The 24,555-nt window shown below is 41.5% G+C and overlaps 2 protein-coding genes across 2 annotated transcripts in view; one reads left to right on the plus strand and one right to left on the minus strand.

Annotated features, from left to right (window-relative positions):
• Window positions 1–24,555, plus strand: part of ctnna1 (catenin (cadherin-associated protein), alpha 1) — an 87,032-nt gene that overhangs the window by 36,314 nt on the left and 26,163 nt on the right. The window contains exons 8-12 of the mRNA XM_057348971.1: window positions 12,812–12,892; window positions 13,666–13,818; window positions 20,415–20,507; window positions 20,746–20,902; window positions 22,068–22,268. Of these exons, the coding sequence (XP_057204954.1) occupies window positions 12,812–12,892; window positions 13,666–13,818; window positions 20,415–20,507; window positions 20,746–20,902; window positions 22,068–22,268 (685 nt within the window). The remainder of the gene's footprint in view (window positions 1–12,811; window positions 12,893–13,665; window positions 13,819–20,414; window positions 20,508–20,745; window positions 20,903–22,067; window positions 22,269–24,555) is intronic.
• Window positions 3,772–9,509, minus strand: lrrtm2 (leucine rich repeat transmembrane neuronal 2). The gene is made up of 2 exons (XM_057348972.1): window positions 8,835–9,509; window positions 3,772–8,212 (listed from the first exon to the last, which is right to left on the minus strand). Exons 1-2 carry the CDS (start codon window positions 8,836–8,838, stop codon window positions 6,588–6,590), a joined length of 1,629 nt encoding a protein of 542 aa, XP_057204955.1. The 5' UTR covers window positions 8,839–9,509; the 3' UTR covers window positions 3,772–6,587.

Raw genomic sequence — 24,555 nt, forward strand, 5'->3', positions numbered from 1 at the left:
AGCAGCGTAAATGTTTAAAGTAGTAAACGTTAAAGTATTTTGCTGATGAGAAGATCGATGCATCCACCCTAGTAAGCGCTTTCAAGATTAATTGATAGCTCATAAAAAACGCTTCAAACACGAGCAGCTCTTCAGTCCGTGAACCTACGAGTAGTTTTCCAGTAGCTCCATCAGAACTTTTTCTTTATCTTTCTTGCCTGCCTCTGGCTATTTTATTGCGATTAAACTCCTGTACTATTGTTTTGGCTGAAAACGCACAGAACCATCAGGTGATATTACTTATGGGAATGGTCTGTATTCATTGCATGTGGCAGGAAGATCCCTGTGGAAATTGCCCTTCGATATATTTGATTGCTTTTCAAGAGCGCCTTTTTAGGCGGCTATAGGTCCTAATGGAATTTCCCTGAAATGCAAGCAGTCTCTTGACTGTATTCAGTCAATGATGAGTGTGATCCAAATCGTTCACATGTAGCTGTGAGGAACAAGAGCCAAATGTGATGGGATCCAGATAGGAATAATTAATTATAGTATTCTTGCGTCGCTTTTGATTATGGAGACCATGTGGGTGGCGGCAAGCGACCCTCTGCGTTCTGTCCTTGCGAAGTTCTGTTTTCTGCCTAACCCGATTATGTAATTGACACAGCTTATTTATCAAACGGCTATTGCTGATGGTCTTTGTTTGGGAAGAGACATTGTCTTGTATACCCTGTTGTTGTCGTGTTGTTGCATGAAGGTCACCTCTGTTTATAAGTCACAAGTTATTATTGCAGTTCTTTTCTTAACCTGCTGCAGCGAATTAGCTGAATAAATTCGCTCCGCATGCACCTTTTTATCTCATTGATTCTTTCCGATGTTCGACTGTATTTGAAATTCTCGAGAATGAGGCTACATAAAGTTACTTGTGGTCAGAACAAGGATAATGAATCTCTTTGTTCGTTACACCCTGGATGGTAATGAACACGAATTCAGTTTGGCTCAACACTGTTTCCCTGGCAACCATGTGAGAGATAAATGGAGCGTTTTGTCATTTAAATCCCGCGCGTCCACAGCTAGCGATGGCCATCGTTAACAATGTCGAAACCAGACTCGATGGCTGTTTCTGCTTTTGCGTTTTAGTGTTTTTAAAACAAGTTGATTTAAAAGCTGCTTAAACATGTAAATCTATTGGTTATCGTTTCCTTCTCATGCGCTAGTTGCGTTTGTATTGCATCAAGAATTTTATAAATGTTAGTTGTAGACGTTAACAGGGCTTTTGACCTCTTTTTTTACTAACAGTCTTAGTTGAACTTACACGCATGTATACACAACTAATCCAATGATGGAAAGCTTTTTTAACCCTGTATGGAGCTAATGTACCGTCACAAAGCATAGATACACAGAACATTTATGCTTAGATGTGCACTGAGAAAACCATTAGTGTCAGCTAAAAAAAACTCATGTGCAAACTCACTGCATGTGATGGCATCCTTATTTATCTTTTTGCCTTTGCATAATAGGGCCTGTGTGCTTGACTTCATGTACAGCTAGTAATTAGCACCAGAACATTTAGCATTTTCCAAGGGTATAAATAAGTGCTTCAGCTGAATATAACCAAAAAATAATGCTTTGTACTTTGCTGTTGCTGCCTCATTGCTCCCCTTGCTGTCGTTTCTTTTGTGTCGAATGCTTTGATCAGGGAGTGTATGAGGAATGACTACCCTTGGTGCCTAATGGAGCTTCGGCCCTTTGCTTTAATATAGTTCATTTCGAGAGACTTGTTTTGAAAAGTGGTGTTCATTCATCCACTATGATCCCTGAGAGCCTGTGCTCAGAACTCTTTCTTGACAGAAATGATACCCAGGGAAAAAGAGGACATCTTCATCTGCTGAAAACAGAGCTGGCAAATTAACGTTTCGAGTTGGCGCTGTGGTACAATAAGTAATCCTCTAAAGTATTATCCTCTTTCTATCTAGTTTCGAATTTGTCCGTCTTTTGTGTGTGTTCGGTGACTTCCTGTGTGTTTTAAACGAACCTTCATAATTGAGTACATGCCGTGCCAAATGTAGAGACCAAAAATATCTTCTCGCATATGCTCATCGTAGTGTGCTTAAACCCCCGTTTGTTTCATTTCGTCAGAAAAGGACGGACCTCTGCCACGGAGGGCTGCAACCAAATTAAAAAGTGACCTTTGGAGTTAATAGCTTTCTTTTTTTGCAGTGAGTGAAAAGCCTTCAAAGCCTCTTCTTCTACAGACTCGGTCCAGTCAAGAAATGGCTGCCCTCTATAAATCATGTTCTGCCGTCCCTCCCCAACAATCCTCCTCTTCCCCAGAGAAAATGTCTATAGGCACAGGATCTGTGAACCAGTGGTAAACAGCCGCCTGGAGGGAGAGTGATGCTCTGTGGGAATCGAACATATGCGGTTTTTCTACCTTACACTTACAGTTAAATCTTTAGATACGATTACATTCGGTCTTGTGACCGCAGCGTATTTGTAATGGCAGATTTAAAGCTTTGTGCACGTCTTTTAATAGTGAGGCACCAATTGTGGATGGCACAACATCACTGTTGTTGAAGTGTCTGGATAATCTAATGTATTTATAGAAAAGCCATTTAAAATGACTATAAAAGCAGCCATTCACTGTACCTGAGATATAGGCCTTACAAGGTTAGGCCTATAGAAGCAGTCTAGTTGTAATTTATGTTTCTGGTCTTGTACATTCTGCGCTGGAAATTGGTTTTCCTGCAGCTCGCCCTGCAGTTCTTTGTATATAATGCGAGTTGTGTTATGCTTTCTGCCACCCTCAATCCTGTAACTTCCGCAGATGCTGATGCTATAGTCTTTGTTGGTATATAGCTAGATTCTGTTCTCATACCTATAAATCCCCTCCTTCCTCTTAGTAGGAACTTATTATATGTAAATCGCCAACAGTAGGCATTTGATATGTTTGCAAGCTCAAAGCATTTGCTTTGCAACAAAGGCCTCAATGTCGCCTTATTTCTGGATAAATGCAGATTGTACAGAGCTATTCTCTCAGAATAATGCCGTTTGGATGATGTGGATTCAGAACGACTAACTTGGCTTTCATTTATTTTCGGAAGGAGTATTTCAAGAGCGTCTGAGACCCCCGTAATTTCCCACTGGTGCTGTCATGCGTCAGCACCGCTTTACGTTCTCCGTTCCTCAGAGGTCTTCTGTCTTTAGCGAGCGGAGACGGAAAAACCCGTCCAGATGGATGGTACACACAGTCTGACTACTGTGTGCAACACGTGAGAGAAGTAAGTAGTCACATAATTCTCCAGCAAAAAGAGTTCCCGGCCACCCTCAACCAACCACCGGCATTTAGATTATTTAAATCCAGAGCCACTGGGCTAGATAATCATTTTCAAGCAGTGTCAATCATTTTGTGTTTATAATGGTGTTTTTAAGCTTATTTGAATGCCATTCTGCCCTGTGCTAAATTGGATTTTTGGCTGTGTTGTTGCAATTGATGCCAGTCATTCAGGCAGGTTGTTATCTCGGTTTCGAAGGGCAGGTGAGTGCCGGGTTATGATAATGTTAATGATATCAGAAGCCATTTACCTCTGAAGGGCACCTTGCCTGAAGCCCAAATACCTTGAGCACAATCCTTAAAAGCCTTTCAGCCAGCTCCTGTGTTCAGCACGCTTGATACACGATAACCTTTTTACAAGCACTTGTTTGGAGAAATACCGTAAAGCTGGCAGTACTTACAATGTCAGGGCATTGTGTAGCTAAAGAGCATATTAGACCAAAGCGTTTATAAATTGTAACATTTTTATTTAAAAATATACGTTTTAAGGAAAAAAAATCTTTTCAGTTGGCCACATCTTTACCCACTATACAGATATGAAATAGTACATATTACAATACAAAAGGAAAAAGCAGGATTTGGGGAGAGGTGGGTGAGAAGCATTCATTTCTGCACAAAGAAGTTTTGGATGGTGGTTTCAAAGGGGTTCATGGTTTTAGCCAGTGTGAGCAGCAGGATGTCAGCGTGTGGCGAAATTAGAGTTTAAAAAACAGTTTACAGGAGTGCAAACGGATCTCTACAAAGTAGTGGTTTTGCGGTCACATTATAAGCTGATTAAATGGTGAGATGACAACATTTGCCATTATATCGTTAGAAAGTAGCTTTCCCCACCACATCTGAATGATCAGGTCAGGATATAAGGCTTTCCGTTTTTTTTTCTTTTTTGGGTCGTGTGTAAATTGAATCGTTTAAAAAAAACATGCAAGGAGAATTGAAGGAATGCAGAAAGTAAATGTTGACTCTAAATCCAAGACAGAACCCGCTGGATGTTCTTGGCTCGGTAAATGTTGATTCTTCTGTTCTAAAATTGAATCCATTCATTTTCCAAGTGCTGTAATAATTACCAGATACACCACCAGATGCACAGACATGATTAGCTACATTTCTTTTTTAGTGTTTGCCTGGACCAACAAGAAATTAAGTCGTTTGCATGGTTTCAAACAATACAAATGTGCTAACATGTGAGGGTGTATGTTTCTAAATTTGAGCTCAACTCAGTTTTTTCAGCACCCTCTAGAGGACATAATGCACTTAACCCATCTCCTCAGGCGTGCCTAATTTCTGTTGGACAGTTGCTCATGTCCTCTGCCATGTTTGTCAAACACTTTCATAAGGTGCACAAAATAAGCTTTAATATGGTTGCCAGCATCTCTACTAAATTTGAGCGTACCACCAAAAACCTCTGCCAGGATGTGACTTTATGATGCGTTACTTATTTTTAGCTGTTTTCCTTTAAGCTATAGCTCAATGAATAATAATTTTCTGCATCGAGGCAAAATGCCCTATTGCGCCTCGCCAGAGATGGTGTTCCGAGCTTCGAGAACTCGCCTGTGGTGTTGTCAGTCACTGTGGAGTCATGCAGTTCCATTTTCCTCTTATGATTTTTAGCCCCCATTTCAGACACGCCACATGTTCGCTTCATTTAGATGTTGACTGGTGTTTGCGCACCCCGAATTCCCCCTCCCCGCGCATCACTCCCCTCAACTCCTGATTTCAACACAGAGAGCTACTGCAGCAGCGGCTTCTTTAGTCTGATGCTAATGTCGTTCTTAGCGCTGCATACAAATGCCTCCTGACCCAGCCTTCTTCTGCATGCTCTCCTGAGATATGCATTACGGTTCAGCCTTTCTCTCTGTTTAGACGTCCCTTTCTTGTCCTTGCTCTTATTCTCACCCTCTCTCTTTCGCATACGGACAAAAAGGCATTTTTGATGTGGTGGACCAACTGGACCATGGCTATGAAGTAATAGAACTGTCTTGTTTCCATGAAGCAAGTTTTCTAGTTCTAGATCTGTACTGACCGGGAAGGCTGAGTCTTGCTGGGGCAGAGGTTTGGGTGATGGAATATTAGATTCGCTATCCCCAGGCTTAATTGACTCAATGTTGAAGCTGTCAGGTGTGATTACGATCTTTGCTGCGTTCAAGCTGTGCGATGCGGCGCATTTGCATTTATTTTTAGGAGAAAATTGCCCGTATCCCTTTTTACATGCTATGTTTTGTTCTTTGTTTCTCTTCCATAGAAATGTCTGTTCTTGCTGGTGTTTTGGTAATGTAGCATGATCATTTATTTCATGTTGCAGTGGTCTAAGCAGCATCGTTCTATCACAGTGAGGATGTCAGTGTTTTAAGCCATGTAAAAGAAGATATGCGCAGTGATGAATGAACAAACCTCTAATTTAATAACTTCCTGCTGAAGAGCTTTTTCCAGACATTTAGTCACAACCAGTGCAGAGCCATATTGGACATTAACCTTTTTACACAAAGTGCTAGGCTTTAAGATTTCAAGGAAGTGGACAGTTTAATCAAATGCAGAAACAGGAAGGCCGTTAAGTGTTCTCATTAGTTCAAATTTAGGTCTCAATCAAAGTGAAACCATCGTTTCTGCCACATGAGGAAGCCAAGTAATGTGAGTGGTCTGATTTCCCTGTTCAAATCTAGATTTCATTACGTGGCATAATTTTGTAGCGCAACTTGTTCTCAATTCAGAAAAGGTAAGAGTTTTTTTATGTAATTGAATTCATTTCCTCTCCCCAAATGTAAATGCAGGTGAGATCTATATAGTGTCGCCTTGACCGTGCACTGTAAAAATCAGTTTTTATTAATCCTTTTAAATTTGCACTGTTCAGCATAAGTAACAGTTTCTCATGGAACAAAATGTCACAATTTATCAGAAGATATGTCATTTCATAAACCGTTGTCTGGAGCACAAGGTTCCAGGCTGTTTGGCTATAGATTTTGTCGTCTCTGCTGCAGAATACATAGTACACACAATGGTGATGCCGTGACACATCTCACATCCAGCTTTCCTCTGCTGAGATTGATTGCCCCAGCTAGATATGACCCTGGCATTTGTTTTACAAAAATAAACTTGTGAATTTCTCTATATTTCCCCTCTTTCAGATTCATCCCAGTCATCAAGCTTTCATGGATGTCAAAGCTTACAATTCCAAAGAAATATGCTTGTTCGTACAAACCGAAAAGGGAAAGTCCAGAAGCAAACCCTGTTTGTTTTGAAATGGACAAATGGTAAACCCATTAACTGCGGGAATAAATAAAGTTTATACTTCACACTCTTTGTAAGGCAGCTGCTGACATTTGCACTGCCCGTAGCCGTTGATGATCACGAGGGCGCCCTCCTCGTGATTGGGCTCGTACTCGTTATAGGGCACCTGCGTGGCCAGGTCCGCCATTGGTTGTCTCTGCTGGGTCCTCATCTGTCGGCGGTTCTGAATGGCCGAGCAGTGGCGGATTCGCCTTAGAGTGGGAGGGCAGCATTTTCGTGATATGTACACTACAAAAATGATGAGAAAGAAGGAAAACAACAGAGCCATAGTGCCAATAATGACCCTCTGGGTCAGCACTGTATTGTCCATGGCGGAGAAGTCCTCCGTAACATCTGCCCCCTCCACCATCAGGGTAGTAGCCAGGGCAGTGCTCGGCGGTTGGGTGGTGGGTGTAGTGGTAGTAACAATCGTAAAGCTCCCAAAATCCTCTGCATCGAAGTCCTGCGTTGGGGTCTGCATATTTCCGAACAGGGAGCTCGTGAGCTCTGGGAGCATGGCCTCCGTGGTGGTGCTGGTCAGTACGACCGGCGCCGAGAAATTTTGGCAAAGTTGGAATCCGTAAACTGCATCCAGTATTTCCTCACCCTGTGCGTACTCAGGACTGTAGCAGAGGATAGAATGCTCCCATCGGCCCTTAAAGGTACTTAGCCAAGTGGCTAAATTGCAGATCCTTTTGGTACATTCCCACAGGTTGCTGGAAAGCCCGACAGAGGTTAGGGACTTCCACATATCCATGGTTTGAGGATCAAGGCTGGTCAGTTTGTTGTTATCCAGCAGCAAGATCTTGAGATTGGGCAGAGTCTCAAAAACCTCTGGTGTGAGTACTCGTATTTCATTCCCAGTTAGATCCAGTTTCTCCAGAGTCGTCCATTTCCATTCCATGGTACATGTTAAATTGTTGATCTTGTTCCACTGTAGATAAAGGAATTGGAGGGCGACCAGGCGTGGAAAGTGTGCCAAGTTAATCTTGGTCAAGTGATTGTGTTCCAAATGGAGCTCCCGCAGTTTAATTAACCCGGCAAAGCCGTTCCGGGCCAGGCTACGGAGCCGGTTGTTGTTCAGGCCAAGGTATTCCAGGCTCCGGCAATCCCAGAAGGCCCGAACGGGTGTTGTGCGCAGGGAGTTTGACCGCAGGTGAAGGATCTGCAGCTTCCGGAGCCCGTGAAAGAGCTCAGGCTCCAAAGCTGTCAGCTGGTTGAAAGAGAGATCCAAAATCTGCAGGTTGATGAGGTGGATGAAGGTTGTGTTTGGCAGCTTGGTGATGCGGTTAGAGCTCAGGTTAAGGTCCTTGAGCTTATACAGCCCCTGGAAGGCATCCTCATGCACGTTGGTTATTTGGTTGTGATCAAGGTGGAGCCAGGTGAGCTGAGTGAAACCGAAGAACTGGTCTGGGCTGAGATCGCTGATGGTGTTGTGTCGGAGCGAGAGTCCAAGGGCCCCTTTATCCACGCCGTCTGGGGGCGCCAGGAGCCCCTGCGTGTCGCAGTAAAACTGCAGGTCTTCACATCGGCATTTCTGGGGGCAGGTTGTGCATGACACAGGAAGGAGGCACAGTAGCATGCTGATCACACAAAGTGCCGCTGGTGCTCGTCCCACCAATGGCCACCTTGAATGGAAACCTGGGTGGGTTTAAAGATAAGAAAATAAACCGGGGGGAGGGAAATCTAATCTCTGCAGTACACGAAACATTTTTTTTTCATGATGATGTGCTCTTTCTATTTGTCAACATAGTCAAAGCAATCAGCTTGTTGATCCAAGTAGCAAAATATTTTTGTTACATTTGAGGGGAAATTTTAGCCATGTAACAATGCAAATGTGAATTAAAATGCTTTAGAAAAATGATCTCTAGTTTGTAGTCATTTTAATGCACAAATGGTTATTGATGTTTTAACTGCAACATTGGAACATCACTACAATTTATTGTCAGGTTTATAGATTTAATTTTTAACATTTTCCTTTTTCATTCCCTACGATGCAGTTTTTCGTTGCCCTGCCAGTTTGCCTTAATTTTCCATTTCAGCAGTCAGATTTTTTACGAGGCTCGTAAGTCACCTTTTTTGTCTGCCGCAAAAACCTGCTCCCCTGACTTTTCTTGAGAACCGCAAAATCAAAACGATATTAAGTATATATAGATGTTTCTAGAGATCCTCCCAGCTACTATCCCCCTACTATTCATTACATTGCCTATTCACCACATTGCCTATTCAGGTCCAGACTCCGTGAATAAAAGGGCTAACTTACCCATTCTTTTGTGTACATCGGAGGCTGCATTCAACTGTCTTTTTCCGCAGACTTTTTGAGCAGCCAGATGGAAGAGAAATCCAAAGGGAAAAAAGCCTTTTGAGTAAATACAAAAGGAATCAGGCTCTTGAGAAATAAAGCAGTGCTGAGCCCCCCCAGTTGAACCAAATTCAGGAATTCCATGTCCTGGGATGCAGTTTTTAGTCAGTCCGCTTTTCCCTCCTGCTATTCAATTCCCAGATTAAGAAAAGACAAGCTGCCGCCGCCTTCCAGGAATCCTTGATTTTGAAGTTGACGATTTGCATCCAAAGCAACACTGCTGAGCAGATCCTCCGTCCCTTAGCTGCCTCTTTGCTTTTCCTCTGCAATGATGTCAGCTCAATTGGTTAATTGAAGATCACGCATTCCTCGTTCACTGCTTAACGTCCTTCATCCCTAACTTGTTGATGGCAGGCAGAGGCTGCACTAGCGATGCCAGTACCGCACAGCTCTGCTGTGCTCTGTGGAGTTCTCGTCACCGAGGAGGAGAGATGCGGTGAGGGGAAAGGAGCGGAGGAGAGAAGCTGGGATGCTATTCTGTGCTTTTGTTGCAGCCACTCTCTGCTACAGAGTGGTGGCAGGCTGGCGTCGATCATCATTGCAGTTTCTCTCTCTCTCTCGCTCTGCCTCTCTCTCTTTCACATGCACGCTTTGGTTCGTTCCCTGGCTCGCTCGCTTTCCGCCTTGCACAAGCTTTTGCGTTTGATTTAACGTACCCTCCCCCTCCTTTACTTTTTCCCTCGGATTCATCACAGTCTGAATACAATCTGCAAATGTCCTCGTCCACTTCCTGTCTGGTCACATTCTATGTGCCCGATAATTCTGTTGTATAATTTTTCATATGTTTTGGTGATGAAGCTCGAATCTCGAGTCTTCTGTAGAAGTCAATTAAAATAAATGAAATGACTGAATAAGTTAAAACCTTGTTCGTATAAACCCATTTTTGGATTGATAGTCTTTTGGCACAGGCTATAGTTATGCTAAATCTGATATACGTGACTTGTAATTAGATGGCCCCTACTCTCTCACCCTTTCAGGTTTCCAAAACGAAACGCGTCACAAGCAAACCGACGTCATCGAGACCTTTTATACTCCTGTGGATCCGTGGTGTCGGGGTTCTGTCTGAATGCTGGACTTAAAGGGATACTTCACCCAAAAATGAAATTTCTGTCATGATTTACTCACCCTTAGATTGTTCCAAACCCATTTAAATTTCTTTGTTTTGCTGAACGCACAGGAAGAAATTTAAATGTCAGATCTCACCCACCATTTACTGCCATATTGTGGAAAATAAATACTATGGTAGTCAACGGCATTTGACAATCATCCAGAAATGTGTACAGGTTTGGAACAATCCGAGGGTGAGTAAATGATGACAGAAATTAAATTTTTGGGTGGAGTATCTATTTAATAGAGCATTTACACCGCATAGCCCCACAGGAGATTTCACCAAACACAAGACGTGCACAACTTTGGCTCTGTCTGTATTTTTTTTTATATGCTTGTCTGATTTAAAGCTGATTTTGTTTATGCGAGTTTGCTGAACTGTGTCATTCAGGTCAATACATGGAAGCATAAATCTTGTTCATTAAAATGAAGCCTGACATGTAAATTAAAATCCCTTGAACATTGCATGGGTTTAGGGTAGTTTACGAAGTGTCCGACAACTGATTAGTCGATTTGACCAATTTATCTGCGTTTTTAGTTTTTGGCTGTGGTGCTTTAAATGGTATGAATTTAAAGTTGCCATTTCTCTGAGGGGGTTTTAGCATTCTGACAGTAAAACGGTTATATCTCGGTTGTTCTCTAAATTCGTCCCTTTCAATAGCAATGCCTCAACAGCCATCAAAGCATTTTGAGTTTGCAATACATTACCCGCCTTCAACAATACATTTCAAAACAATAACCGTCTGACATCAAAATGCTTGCTTGGAGCAATTTTCCCATTGTGCATAATCTGTTGTTCTCGGCTGTGTGGACTGTTATGGTTTTGTTAAATATTTCTGTGTATTATACATTTATGTGCTATATCAGGTATCCTATTGAAGCACTGAACGCTCTTGCATTCTCTATGCACTTTTCATGTGTAGTCTATGTACACATACAAAGATGTTGTTTGTTTTTGGCTGCTGTTTTAAAGATGCCATTTTTTTATGCAGCCTTTTAACAAACACATTTCGCCATGATTCTGTTGGACCAGACACAAAACAGATTAATTATACAGCGCTAGTAATCGAGACAACCTACCAACTAGCCGGTTTTGAAAACGTGTAGTTTTACATCCCTAGCTATTTTCTGCCTCCCCTGTGTACATAGAAATATGTAGGTAGGGCTAAAATTGCTTTAGTGCCATTGTGCTTTTATTTGAACATCTGTGTTTCTTTTTTGGGAATGGTCACTTTCTAAAATGACCTGGGCCGTTTTGTGCGCGTGTGATTTATTTGTTTGTCATTTTTATCCGAAGGTCATATTCCTATTTCCCATTCTTTTTTTTTGTTGTTGTTATACTGGTGCTGTCTCAGTTGTGTATAATGACGCCTTGGCTGCGGAGGTTTTTTTTCCCCTCTACCGGTCCATGGGGATGTTTGAAAAGGCTTTATCTGACCATCGTTAACCAGATGTGTGAAAACACCACACAAACCAGTGTGACTGCCCAATTAAAGAGGGCTTCTTGGATCGCTCCTTATTGATTTTACTCGAAGACATTCTGCCTTTAGGGGTACATGTGATTGTATAGTTTATAAACGTCAGATTTCTTTAGCTTTACCTGTTCAAGCCAGGTTGTTATTGTGGATGGAGTTGCTCACTGTCAATGCACAACATGTCTGAATGATGTAGAATTGACAGCCCTTACACTTGAATGTCTTCATTGTTTAGAAGTGCTTTTATCCGCCTGCCACATAATCAGGAGGGCTTTATGGCCGACGGTGCTCTCTTGCCTCCCACAGTGTTACCACCCAATGGGGTGTGAGGGTGGAGGGGGGCATGCTAACCCGTGCCACTGCCATATTTCATTGGTTGTCACGCTTTTGCTGCTTGTGCCACTGTGACGGCCTTCCCTCTGGCTTCTCCCTGTGCTGAGATTTACCTACCCACTGCACATGAGCAATTTGTCTGGGGCATGTGAATGAGATCCACTCTCCCAACGCTAATAGACTTGACTGGAAGTGCTGGTAAGAGTGGTTTGATGCTGGCCATTGTCCTTCAAAGCTGGAAATTGTTTTGATTTATCTCTGACATCATCATGCCCATCATCACGTTGAGCATGTTGAACCCTGTTTGACCAGACTTAACTCGTCCTGCTTACCTTCCTTTGACGTTTGGTCATTGTCAAGAGCTGTCTGACCGGTTGCAAAATGGTTTAATATAAAGTGAGCTCTGTGCCTGTGTTTTAATCCACGTATTTGAGGGCTGGGGCGATTGGAAACTGGTTCTAAAGCTTCCGTTGCGTTGTAACTAATTGAATGTGCTTTTCTCCCTTCCTTTTTGTACATGCGCTGTGGGAGAGCTATTTGTGTCATGATTTATTTCACGGACTACTTAAGCCAAGCTCAAGAAAGTGACACAAACTCTGGATTGTTTCGAGCTGAAAAATGTACCGGTGAAAGAACGTAGGCGGGTTCCTCCTGACAGTACCACAAGTCACGTTAGTCAGACGAAACGATAACCGCCAAAGGGGGGAAGGAACCAACAACCCCCACATTGAAATGAAATGTTTGCCACGGGGGGTTATAAGCATCCAATGACTCATGCTGTTTTGCTTTTTTCCCTCCCTATGTGGAAAATGTAACTTAACGTATCTTAACAAGTTTGCCGTGTCCTCTGTCTTCAGATAGCTTCCACCTTTTTTGTTTTTTTCACAGGGAGCATGGCTGTAACCAGTTTCAAAGTGAAAGATGAGGTTCTCTAAGTTTGTTTTCCTGTTTATTTTCTCACAGGCTGGAAGGAAAGAGAAGAGCGATGCCCTCAACATGGCCATTGACAAGATGACTAAGAAGACCCGTGACCTGCGCAGACAGGTTTCTACTATGCCGCTCCACTAACACAATCTGTTTCTAAAGCCATTATATATTGATATTTTTCAACATTTCTAGTTTTATATCCCTTTGCATAATATGCAAGGGGTCACAAAACATATCCAGGTCAGATTTAGCCCTCACTGTACAACAAATTCCAAATATTATATTGTTTTCCCCATTTTTCTTGTAAATTTTTTGTCTTGTTCTGTAGTTTTATAGTTTGACCGTATTAAAAAAAAAATCTGGCAGCTGGCCGAAGCTGGGGTGCCTGAAATAAACAGTAAAAAAAATGTTTTCCCTGTAAAATTACATTTCCCCTGTTTTTCTTGTAAATTTGCATTTTTTCCTGTAACTTTACGGTTTTAACTATATTTTGCGTTGAAAATCTGCAAAAAAAACTTTTTTACTTTGTGTGCGTGTTAAATAAAGTACAATAAATATTACCGCAAATTTGATTAAACATAGTTTTTGAAACCATTTTAAAACATCAATTTTCTTTTAAATTAATTTTTGCAGTGACGTCTTCTTTTACAAAACATCTTCATGGTACTATTTATCAAAATGTAATTTCAGTCCTTTTCTGAATATTTTGTTAAAATATGTCCTGGACATGTTCTTGACACTTCTGAGATTGAGCATCTGAGCATCACATCTGTTGTTGCATGCATATTTTTAAAACGCATATTACAAATGAATCCATCAAACCCATGGGCTTTGAGTGATCATATACTAGTTAAGGATTTGTTTGTATGTCTGCATATTCATATTTTCAGCTCCGGAAGGCTGTGATGGACCACGTGTCCGACTCTTTTCTGGAGACCAATGTCCCTCTGCTGGTATTGATCGAGGCTGCCAAGAATGGTAATGAAAAGGAGGTGAAGGAATATGCCCAAGTTTTCCGTGAGCACGCCAACAAACTGATTGAGGTAGGCACCTGTTTCTGTAGCGTAAATTGCCAATTAATATCCCCTGTCTATCCCGGATTTTAAAGTCTGGATTTGTTTCAAAACAAATGATGGAACATTATTTGTGCTCATCCAGACTGGCTATTCTTTTGTTAAACATTGCATCTCAGGGAGAGAACATTAGAGGGCAGAGCAAATTGGTGATTGTGGTATAAAGCTGATAACCAAATCCCGTCGTCTTCAGACATTTCATTTTTCTTGTTTTTTAATAGATGTTTATTAGTTCGATAAACTTGCCGGTGAGAAACCTTTGTATCCAAATCAGAGATGTTCACATAGAAATATGCATACCAGTGTTAACATTACTTATAATTTGCATTATCTTCCTCAAATTGTAAGAGATGTCACTATGAATGGTTTTTCTCAGCGTCTAGTGGTGACATACAGAGCAAAGACCCAGATATCAGACTAATACACAAGTCAAGCCTATTATTTGGATATCCCTAGCTGTCACTTAAGGAAAATTAGTGTGAGGCGTTGTGGCAAATTAGTGCGAGATGTTATGGCAAGGTATATAAAAAAGTCCCTTATGCTGTCCACAAACTGGAAATGGGTAGTGTGCACTTGAAAGAAGTGGAAAATATTTGAGCGTCAACAAGCACACAGATGCAGAAATAAATTTTAAACACAAGCCTGCACCATCGCTATTTATGCAGGGATGCTCCGTCATGACTGCCTGATCTAAGCGAGCGTGCCATCGCCTTTTATCTTTTATGCATCATATTTTTGGAGATGTGTCAGACAGGAGTCAACAAACTCATATTTTATAGCACGAGACAAATGCAGCAGAGCTGGTGGGTTTACAATGCTGCTGTCAGGGAATCGCTGCATTTGTATGGGCAGTCACAACTGTGAATCACATTTCAAACTCCGCAAAGAGTGAAACTCCTTAGAGCCCAAGGTTAAGTGCCGCCTCGGGGGGAAAACATGAAACAGCTGGATATCCTGGGCCTTTCTGATGGATTATGCGAGAAATCTGCATCACGTCCGTTTTCGGCACCCACATTCACTGCCAGTAAATAGGCCGCGTCTCTTGTGGCGTTTTATTTTCTAGATAGATGTTTTCAACCTGAATCGCTGGGGGTTTGATATCTCATGCTCACATTGGCAGGGCTAGCGACAAGCTGAAAGAAATGTTAGCTATCCTCATTAGTTTTTTTAAATCTGTTCATCTCTGTCCCTGTGGTAACGCGTCATTCGCAGACATTTCAGACTGACCTCTCCCCACAGGGGGTGGCCCTGGCCCTCGGTGTGACATGCTGTGTACAGAGGAAAAACTGCTGAAGGGAATCAAAGTGAGGGAGGAAATGAGTAAAAGCCTCCAAGTCTCGCTAGGGGCTGAAGATCAAATCTCAACATCTCAGTCACATCTCACTCTTTGTTGCCTAGACAAGACACCAGCCAGTGGCAGCTCCATATGGATACCAGTCGTAATCCAAACACGGATTACATGCACAAAACATGGGTTTATTTTGATAAGTCCTTTTGAGAGGCATTTACAAATGATTGTTTTGTGTATTTTGCTTGCATGTGGAATGGTAAGGTTTCTTTGCTAAGTGTCCTTGCAAATTGAATTCAAACTGTTATAGTTACAGACCAATTGATAGTTTTCTCTCGATTGTAAAAAAATCCATGTCATCCGAATCAGTTGTCAATTTAAGGCATACTACACTCACAAATTACTTTCTTTGTTCGGTTAAACATAAAGATATTTGGTAGAATGTTAGCAACTGACAGTTCTGGGGCACCTTTGACTACCATTAGAATGTATTCTACTTTGGTAGTCAATGGTCAGTTGCTGACATTCTTCCAAATATCTTTGTGTTCAACTGAACAAAGACATTTATACAGGTTTGGAACGAATAGAGGGCAAGTAATTCATGACAGAATTTTAAGTTTTGGGTGGAGTATCCCTTTATTAAAGACATTGTTCTTGGAGGTAGTACTTATAACCGTTTTATAGGTTTTAACTAGGTGAATCCAAATTCTCTAAAGAATATTTTTTCTGAATACATTAAGCATTAGTTTTATTTTTGAATAAATAAACGTGTTGCTTGCTATGATCATATACATAGCTGGCATGGCATTACAAAAGTAAAGGAAAAAAGGCATAATCAAAGCACATTTCTGATTTTACGGTGTTGTCTTGCCAACTTACATTATTTAGCAACCATAAACCACCTACAGTCAACACAATTACAAATACAAGACAATTAATAATACTTCATAGTATTATAATATAATACTTATTGAACAGTAAGGTCTTATTGCTGTTGGGTAGTTGTCTAAAACACCTTGTAACCATGATGAAATCACAAGAGCTGTTGTGGATTGTGTAGTATGACGCAAATGCATTAAGCCTGTATTATTGATGTGTAGCGTTTATGATTATGAATTAAATTAGTTTAGCCTCTAGCATATCATGGAGGGTATATAGTAAGGGTATGAATACATAGGCTAAAAATAGCAATTTCATTGAGAGGAATAGCTGGAGTTTTGGTTGGTATACAACCTGTTGGCAAGGAAACTGTGTTCCGGTGCTTTAGGGATTTTTCTGATATCTACATTCACGTTTGCCTTTTGTTGCCATATGAACGGAGTAGGTTGAAAAATATGTGCCCATATGCTTCTGTTTGCCAGTGGCTTTCATTAGTAAAGGCAATGTAATATATTTTGACAGGCAGTGAAGGCTTGCCTTACAATGAGAGAAATGATGTTAACCTCTTAACACACAGCACGATCAGCTCTCGACCTTCAGTCTGGTTACAATAACCCTGAACTTTTTTTGTATTTGCTCAGTTTTCCCAGCTTTTGGATAGAAAACGATAATGGCTCGGTCCTTGAGTACACAAATATAAAGTGTTGTTTAATTTTTAATGGTGAATACAAGTGTGTAATTTCTTCTCCGTTAGCATCACCAGAGGAATTGCAAAAATAATGACAAATGATAACCCACTTTTACAAATTACCGTGAGATGCATGTGGACCACATTTCTCAAATAAGTGAGATGATTTAATATGTATTGCTGGTTTTTTCTTTCTTTGTTCAGAGTTTAAATATGGATGTGGCTGTTGCTGTAGGGAGAGCGTTTAATTTGCAGTACAATGACGCATCAATGAATACAGGGGGAGAGGAAACGCAGCCAACTCTTCCCATAACTCGCAGCCTTTTTTGCACTCTGCGGGGCTGTAAAAAGTGCTATGTATCTTCCTGTGTCTCTTTTGCTTTCTCAACTGGGTTCTCGGGTACCACCCCATTCATTCAAAAGGTTTCTATTTTTAGAGGTCTTTTATATTGTAGTCAACTTGGGTCTAACCTGCACACATGGGCATACTTAAGTTATCTTTTTGTTAATTTCTCCTTTTTGTCTCTGTTTATATTGAGTTTGAACTTGAGATTTCAGAAAGAGGAGTAACTTGCCACTGAGTGTCAGCGGTGGCTGCTAGTTTTTTCCTTATACCGTGAGACGCGTCATTTCTAAAACATGCTAAAAATAGTACAAGCTTAGTTTTATTGCCTCCAGGCCTTGTTCTCAAAGGTTCTTGGCTGCTCGAGGAAAGCGAGATTGTGCAGGGACTAAACTGCCATGTGCGACAGAAAATGAGAGCGAGCGAGGCTGGAAGAAAGGAGAGAGAGAGAGGGAGAACTAGGGACAGACATTAGTTGGCGTTGCATGCTAATTGACATGTTATGTCACGCTATCACGCTATATACATTAAAATGTGGTTTAATAATACCTGTTTGTTTGCTAAATAATGGTATTTTCTAGATAATGAAAGAGGAACTGTTAATACACATACGCTAGACGTATCACATTCCAATTTATCTGTTTGAGGAGATCTAGACCGGCCAGTGTGTTGGAACCGATGAGTTATAAGCAACCTGAAGAGGAAATGAAAATGGGCTCACAATAAGAGTTTGTTTCTCAGCCTGAATCTCCTTGACATTTAGCTGCAGATGAGGCTGGCAGTCAGTGGAGTTCCTCAGGTCCTCATTTTGTGCTTGTGCCAGGCATGTTGTAAAGAAGAGAACCTGCCCCTCCGTCGTCCCAGCAGTGCCACAGAAGGGGTGAAATACCAGCCATGCTGATGGTGTGTTGCTCTTAGAAACGCCACACTCAGAAAAAGACTGCTCCTAGATTGATACTTGAATAGAAATGTGTTTGTTTAGTTACAAATTACATAGAGCTGCAAGCTATTGATTGACATTTTGATTGTTGCAAATCAGGCATTATGGGCTTATACAGTTAAACCTTAAAGGCTTCCGCAGTTGATCTATGGTTTTTCAACCTGTTATTTACCTGGTTCATGATTACAGCAGACATGGCTTAAATTTTTTATTTACTGCAGCATATTTACAGGAATTTTATAAGCAGAAGATTTTAAAATTTTCTGAACAAATGGACATGTGTGTTTTATAGGGTGTTTGGGGATAGTTCTCGAAAACATTAAAATCATTTTTCACCTTCAAGTATTTTAAAACATGTATAAGGGGTGATTCACATTTTGCATCTAAAACCATGTGGAAAATGACGCGCGGCTTTCTCTAGTCACATGACCTGTGGTGGGCACGCTGCACTCTGAAAAGTTGAAATATTTTTGATGCGCCACCTAGAAAAATGTGTGCGCCGCACCGTATGCGTGTCGCAACCGCATTACTCCCTATTTGTGTGCTCCTGTGCGTGTCTACATTTAAAAAAGAACTTTCGTGTGCAAAAGGTGCGAAATGTGAATTTCCCTTAAGACTTTCTTCTATGGAACAGGAAAGACATTTTGTTATTTGGTTGTGTGCCCATACAATGGTAGTGTATTGGTAGTGTAAAAGTGTTTTGGTAACCAACATGATTCAAAATATCATCTTTTGTGTTCTGCAGAAGAAAGTCCTACAGGTTTGGAATGACATGAAAATTCGTTCTTCAGCTACTTATCCTCATTTTTGCTTGAACTATCCCTTTAAGCGTTGCTAGGTGATTTGCTACTGCTATTATTATTTGATGATATAGCCCCTGCATAGACTTAGTTTTCTCTTTGTATATGCACAGGTATGCAATGCTCATTCTGTAGGTTTATATCTGTTTTGGTCTATAGATTTTGTACCCCAAGGCTGGTGAACCTGAAGATGTTGGCATTGGATGTGACACCCTTAGCTTTTCAAGCGCATCCCCCCTGGAGTTACCTGGGGTTTAGTATCCAGCTCAGGGACAAAAGTGTGATGGCTAAAAGATCACTCCACACTGGACTTGTTCCAGCAATCTTCCAGTTTCCAGCTGTGAGCCTTAACCACCCCAGCTTATAATGTCAATAGTTGATTTAAACAGTTGGTCGTAGTTCTCCCCCTGGAATTGCCACGGTATCAAAGACACTGCGATAGAGCTGTAATCTTCTAGAGTGGCCAATAGATACGCTGTTGAGTGGCCCTCAGGGCAGATTTCCATCAGATGGTTCAAGCCAAGCCGAGTGCGTGTCATGGTAACCGCATTAACAACGCTGTGCTTCAGAATCTCACCTGGGCACTGGAGGTAGTCCCCCACGCTCTTTTCGAGTCTTGTCAGATGAGAGTTTTCGGCTCGACGCTGTTGCACGTACTGAAGTGCTCCTTGTTCAAACTGTTGGCATGTATACATGTATTTAATGCTTGACTAGTGTGTACGCTAATGGCACCCTGCTGCTCAAGAGATTCCCACTGTGGTGCTTGAGGGGGAAGAGAGAGAGCTGTAGAGCGTCGGCTCTGGTACTCCTGTGGCCAGTGGGGCGTTTTCTGCGACTACTCTGAGCTCGGTTCAAATTTGCACTCCACTGTGTTTTGGATTCCCCTTTGCTGGCGCAGCCAATTCTCGCACATTACACAAAGGTAGAGCGTCTCCGAGCAGTTCCGCTAAACAAATACGAACGATGCTCTTCTCTGTAACGTTTAATTAAAACGACTCTCGTCTTAAGTGATGAACTACTCGGCAGCGCGCTGTGCTTATTTCGTTTTATGGTAATGCTCGCGCAGCTGACGCGAGGCAGAGCAACCCTTGCAGTTCGAAAATGATGTTTTAATTTCTTGCCTCCAAAAACAGCCACTATAAATAGATGCGAGTAATGTCTCAATTCGCAGAGTACGATTTGTGGGTCAATATATAACGCTGTGGATTTCAGCAACAGGCAGCGCTTGCTTACCTCAGCACTCTCGATTTGGGAGTTTTTGAAAGTGTCAGGAATATTTGCCTCGCACGGTTTCCTGAGGTTAAGGCAACTCGGCGGACCGGTGATTTAATCATTTGTAGGAACCGGTCCCTGATGCTGTCAGCCATCATTCTGTGAATTATATGAAATATTTTCCCCATGTGGGCAGAAGACCAGACCTCAATTTCAGGCCTAGCTTGTGTTTAGAGCCAATCCTCTGGAGTCCCTTTTCTGACATATTATTTTACAGTTCTATCAAATAATCGGACTAACAGGCGACAGCAGGTGTGTATTGTGTTATTAAAATTGTTTGTTGCAGCGAGGGAAACTATTTTCTGTTCACCGCTCATTTGTCATGTCATAAAACGCTGCGTTCTACTCTGTTTCAGGTGGCTAACCTTGCATGCTCCATCTCCAATAATGAGGAAGGGGTGAAGCTGGTGCGGATGGCCGCTTCCCAGCTGGAAACGCTATGCCCTCAGGTATGCCGAATCTTTTCACTCTGCCCTCGCGGCTTCAACGTTTTTATTTTAATCTGTGCTCTGTCCATGCAGTTTTCCATCAAAATAAACACGTCTTAATCTCAGTCCTAATCTGCAGCAATCGTACTGTATTTTACAGATGGAAAAGGGGGAGAGATGAAGGAAATGTCTCGCATAATCTAACCACACATGTGTTTTTGGTTTACTAGATGAATGGATTGTTTTGTGGTAATTGCAGGTGATTAATGCAGCCTTGGCCCTGGCCGCCAAGCCGAACAGCAAGGTGGCCCAGGATAACATGGATTTGTTTAAGGACCAGTGGGAGAAGCAGGTGCGAGTGCTTACTGACGCAGTCGATGACATCACTTCCATTGACGACTTTCTCTGCGTGTCTGGTAAGTTGGCGTCACGAAACGTGTAGCGTGTTATTGGCTCACAGAGTTCTGAAAGAGTGTTTTTTGGAAATGAAGGTACCTCTAGAGAAAATTGGTTTCACTGAAGCTTTCAAAGAACCATAAGGTCATGTCCGATGGTCTAAAACAAGCTCGAGAGCTTTTCACGTACTCAGTCAATTATAGACTAAAGTGCTTGTTTCCCTGTAGAAAAAAATGATTATTTTTCTTCCATCTCAATCATTTTTAATCTTTCCACTAGCCATTGAACCGCATGCACAGAATTCAAAGTATACATCCATGTTTCACAAACCCACCAAATGAACACAGCATGGCACACATGGTGTTATGCAAAAATTACCTGCGTATACTGGCTGCGAAGGCAGCATTTTTAAAGCCGCTGTGTTAAGGGTCTTAACTGTATTGCCTTTATTTTATAAATGCCATTTGTGAAAGCTTTTTAAAGCATTTCCGACAAAGTATGATTCAGCAATAGTATGTGAAAGCTGCTCTCCCCCGACGACATGTCATGAAGAACAAGCTTTTTACAGCATTAAGACCATTTACAGAACATTTTCAACCTGCTCTGAATGCCACTGACAGAGTCCGCTTGACTTCTCTGATAACTATTTGTATCTGACCCGTAATGGCTTTGTGCAGAGGAGTTGAACAGCTTTTATACCATTATTTCTATGCCACTAAATGATGGCACAGGCTATTCCCGATCATGCAATGTTTAGCCATGGCATTTAAAGATGTTGACTAGCCTCTCAGGAGCATACAAAAGCACTTGTGTCAACTTTCCCCTGTGGAATTGACATTCTGTCACGTATATTAAGACTCACAAGCCCCCCCGTCAGACGTGGCTTTTATGGGTTCTGCTTAAGCTTTGGGCTGACTGACTGCCTTCGCCCTCCATTCAAGGACAGATTACGGTTTACCATGTTGATTTGCATTTCCTAGACACCCATTACTAAACTGTCTGCGTTTAATCTCTTTCCGTCCGCCCTTGTGATTCCCGTTAATGTTCTTAAGTCACAATGTAAATGCGGCATAAAGGATGGGGATTTCCTGTCGTCATGCCATGCATTGTGGGGAGAGCAGCGCTCTATTACTGGTTGTGTAACCTGGGTCATTGTAAACATTGTTTCTTATGTTTCTCCTACAGAAAACCACATTCTGGAGGATGTTAACAAGTGCGTGATCGCCTTGCAAGAGAAGGATGTCGATGGGCTCGATCGCACTGCCGGAGCCATCCGCGGAAGAGCTGCCCGTGTGGTCCATGTGGTCACCTCTGAAATGGACAACTACGAACCTGGAATCTACACGGAGAAGGTTCTGGAAGCCACCAAGCTTCTGACGAATACAGGTACATAACTCAGATCAGAACAGATCTGAAGTCATTTATGGTTTGTGGTAGATGTCTATAGCTAAGACATATTATTCTATTATGTACAGTATGGAGTAAACATTCTCTTTTTGCTTTTTTAAAAGGATAATAAAGACTTGTGTATATTGCTTAAAGGGATACTTCACCCAAAAATGAAAATTCTGTCATGAATTGCTCACTATCTAGTCGTTCCAAATCTGTATACATTTCTTTGTTTGGTTGAACACAGAGAAAGATATTTGGACGAATGCTTGTAACCAAACAGTTCTTGGACCCCGTTGACTACCATAGTAGGAAAAATTACAATGATAATCAAAAGTGCCCCAGAACGGTTTGCTTTCCTACATTCTTCAAAATATCTTCTTTCGTGTTCAACAGAACAAACATACAAAGTAATTTTTCCTAATATGGTAGTCAATGGGGTCCAAGAACTGTCTGGTTATAAGCATCCATCCAGATATCTTTCTCTGTGTTCATCAGAACAAAGAAATTTATACCGATTTGGAACAACTCGAAGGTGAGTAAGTGATGACAGAATTTTTATTTTTTGGGTGAACTGTTCCTTTAACGTTGCCAAGAATCATGGATACAAAACATATAGTCACAGATGTTTATCAGCACTCTAGATCAGTGTTTCATCTTCCTTTTTGGTAATGGCACTTCTGTTTGTGTGACTAATTCTATTTAAAATCCATTGTTCTTTTTTAACATCTAAAAATGCTGCACAGGCATCCAAAAATAGGTCTGTTGCCATCGGGGCCCGAGTTTCCTTATGTTTGTTTGTAAGGTTTGGGAGGTGTAACAGTGCTGATTTAAACTCAAGGTAACACGATGACTTTACAAGGTTATTTAGCCTGTTCTTCAGACTTGTTAACTTTGCTGCTGCCAGTGATACCCAAAATGCTGCTCATGTCTGCAGTCTAGCCTTGTTAGGAAAATATTCACGTAATATCACTTGCGTTAAGTCAGCAGCGATATTACTTCACGTGTGCTTATGCAATTGCGTTTGAATGCCATCGGGAACTTTTTCATAGCTGATTGTTTATTCTACTGGGACACTAGAAGATCATCCAGTTCAGTGCAGGATCTCCCATTGGGAAATGTTGTCGCAGAGCTGTGCTTGAAATGAAATGTCTGGGTCATATTGGCAAAAAAGATGATGTTCACCAAAGATGGTTTAATTAATGTTAGACATTTTTCTGATATCCTGCAGGCTGGCCTTTTGTAGTTGCAAATCCCAAATCCTCACTACTACCTTCCTTTCTTTTTAACGCATGTCTTCCACGTTATCTCCTCCTCGCGGCCCATCCGCTGCTCCCCTGTGCAGTTGTAAATTGTGAATGAGAATGGGTATTAATGTAAATGTGTTTGGTGCCTATGGGGAGCGATCATTATGTTGGGAGGTAGTGCGTAGCTGGTGGGTCGGCTTAACTAAATGCTTGAGCAAACTGTTATAGATCATTTCGATTTGGGCATCTCATTCCACCAAATTTCAAAAGGGGTTGGTCCCAAATCACCTAGTGTGACTACATTTACCCAGCTCTTATTTAGCCCAGATTTGAACAGGGATTGCAATAGCAGCAGGAACTGTATTTAAGCCATAAAAGCATTTTGTTATCAGCACCCAAATTCAATTCATTATTATGAGGCAACACGTTTGAGAGCTGCAAAAATCAAAAGGTAATTGGAAGTGAACCCTGTTGTGTTTGCATATAGCTCAGGAATAATGCATATGTTTATTTTGTGAAGACATTTATGTGGCCAGGTGCAAATGGAGCATGCGTTATGACGATAATATGCATGAATGCAATACAGATGCATGAAGTGTCCAAGTGTAAATACAACCCAAGTATCATCTGGGAATGTTAGATTAAAATAAAAAAGGTTTGTTCTGTTCTTTCATAGGAAACCCCAACCCTCCCTCAGCAGGTCTTTGATTTTTAAAAGCAAATAGGGTTTGTGTGGTGTTTGAGGTCTTGTTGCCACCTGTCTGGATGATTGAATTATTTAAGCATGTCTCTGGATTAAGTGTACTCATCTGCTGTACTTGGCATAAAGTAAAGCCTGATTAAAAGTCTGCCCTGAGCAATCCTTAAAACCCACCATCACATCCATGAATTTTCGCCGTTTGGCTTGGCTACGTTTCGGGCGTTCCAAGTTGGATGAGAAGCGTTGAAATTCAATTCATCAAATCTAATTTGAGTTCTGTATTTCTACGGGCGAGATGTCTTGATTGAATCGTACTTCAGTTGACTCGTGTTTGCCG

This window comes from Triplophysa rosa, linkage group LG13, assembly GCF_024868665.1.
Source record: "Triplophysa rosa linkage group LG13, Trosa_1v2, whole genome shotgun sequence".
NCBI lineage: Eukaryota > Metazoa > Chordata > Actinopteri > Cypriniformes > Nemacheilidae > Triplophysa > Triplophysa rosa.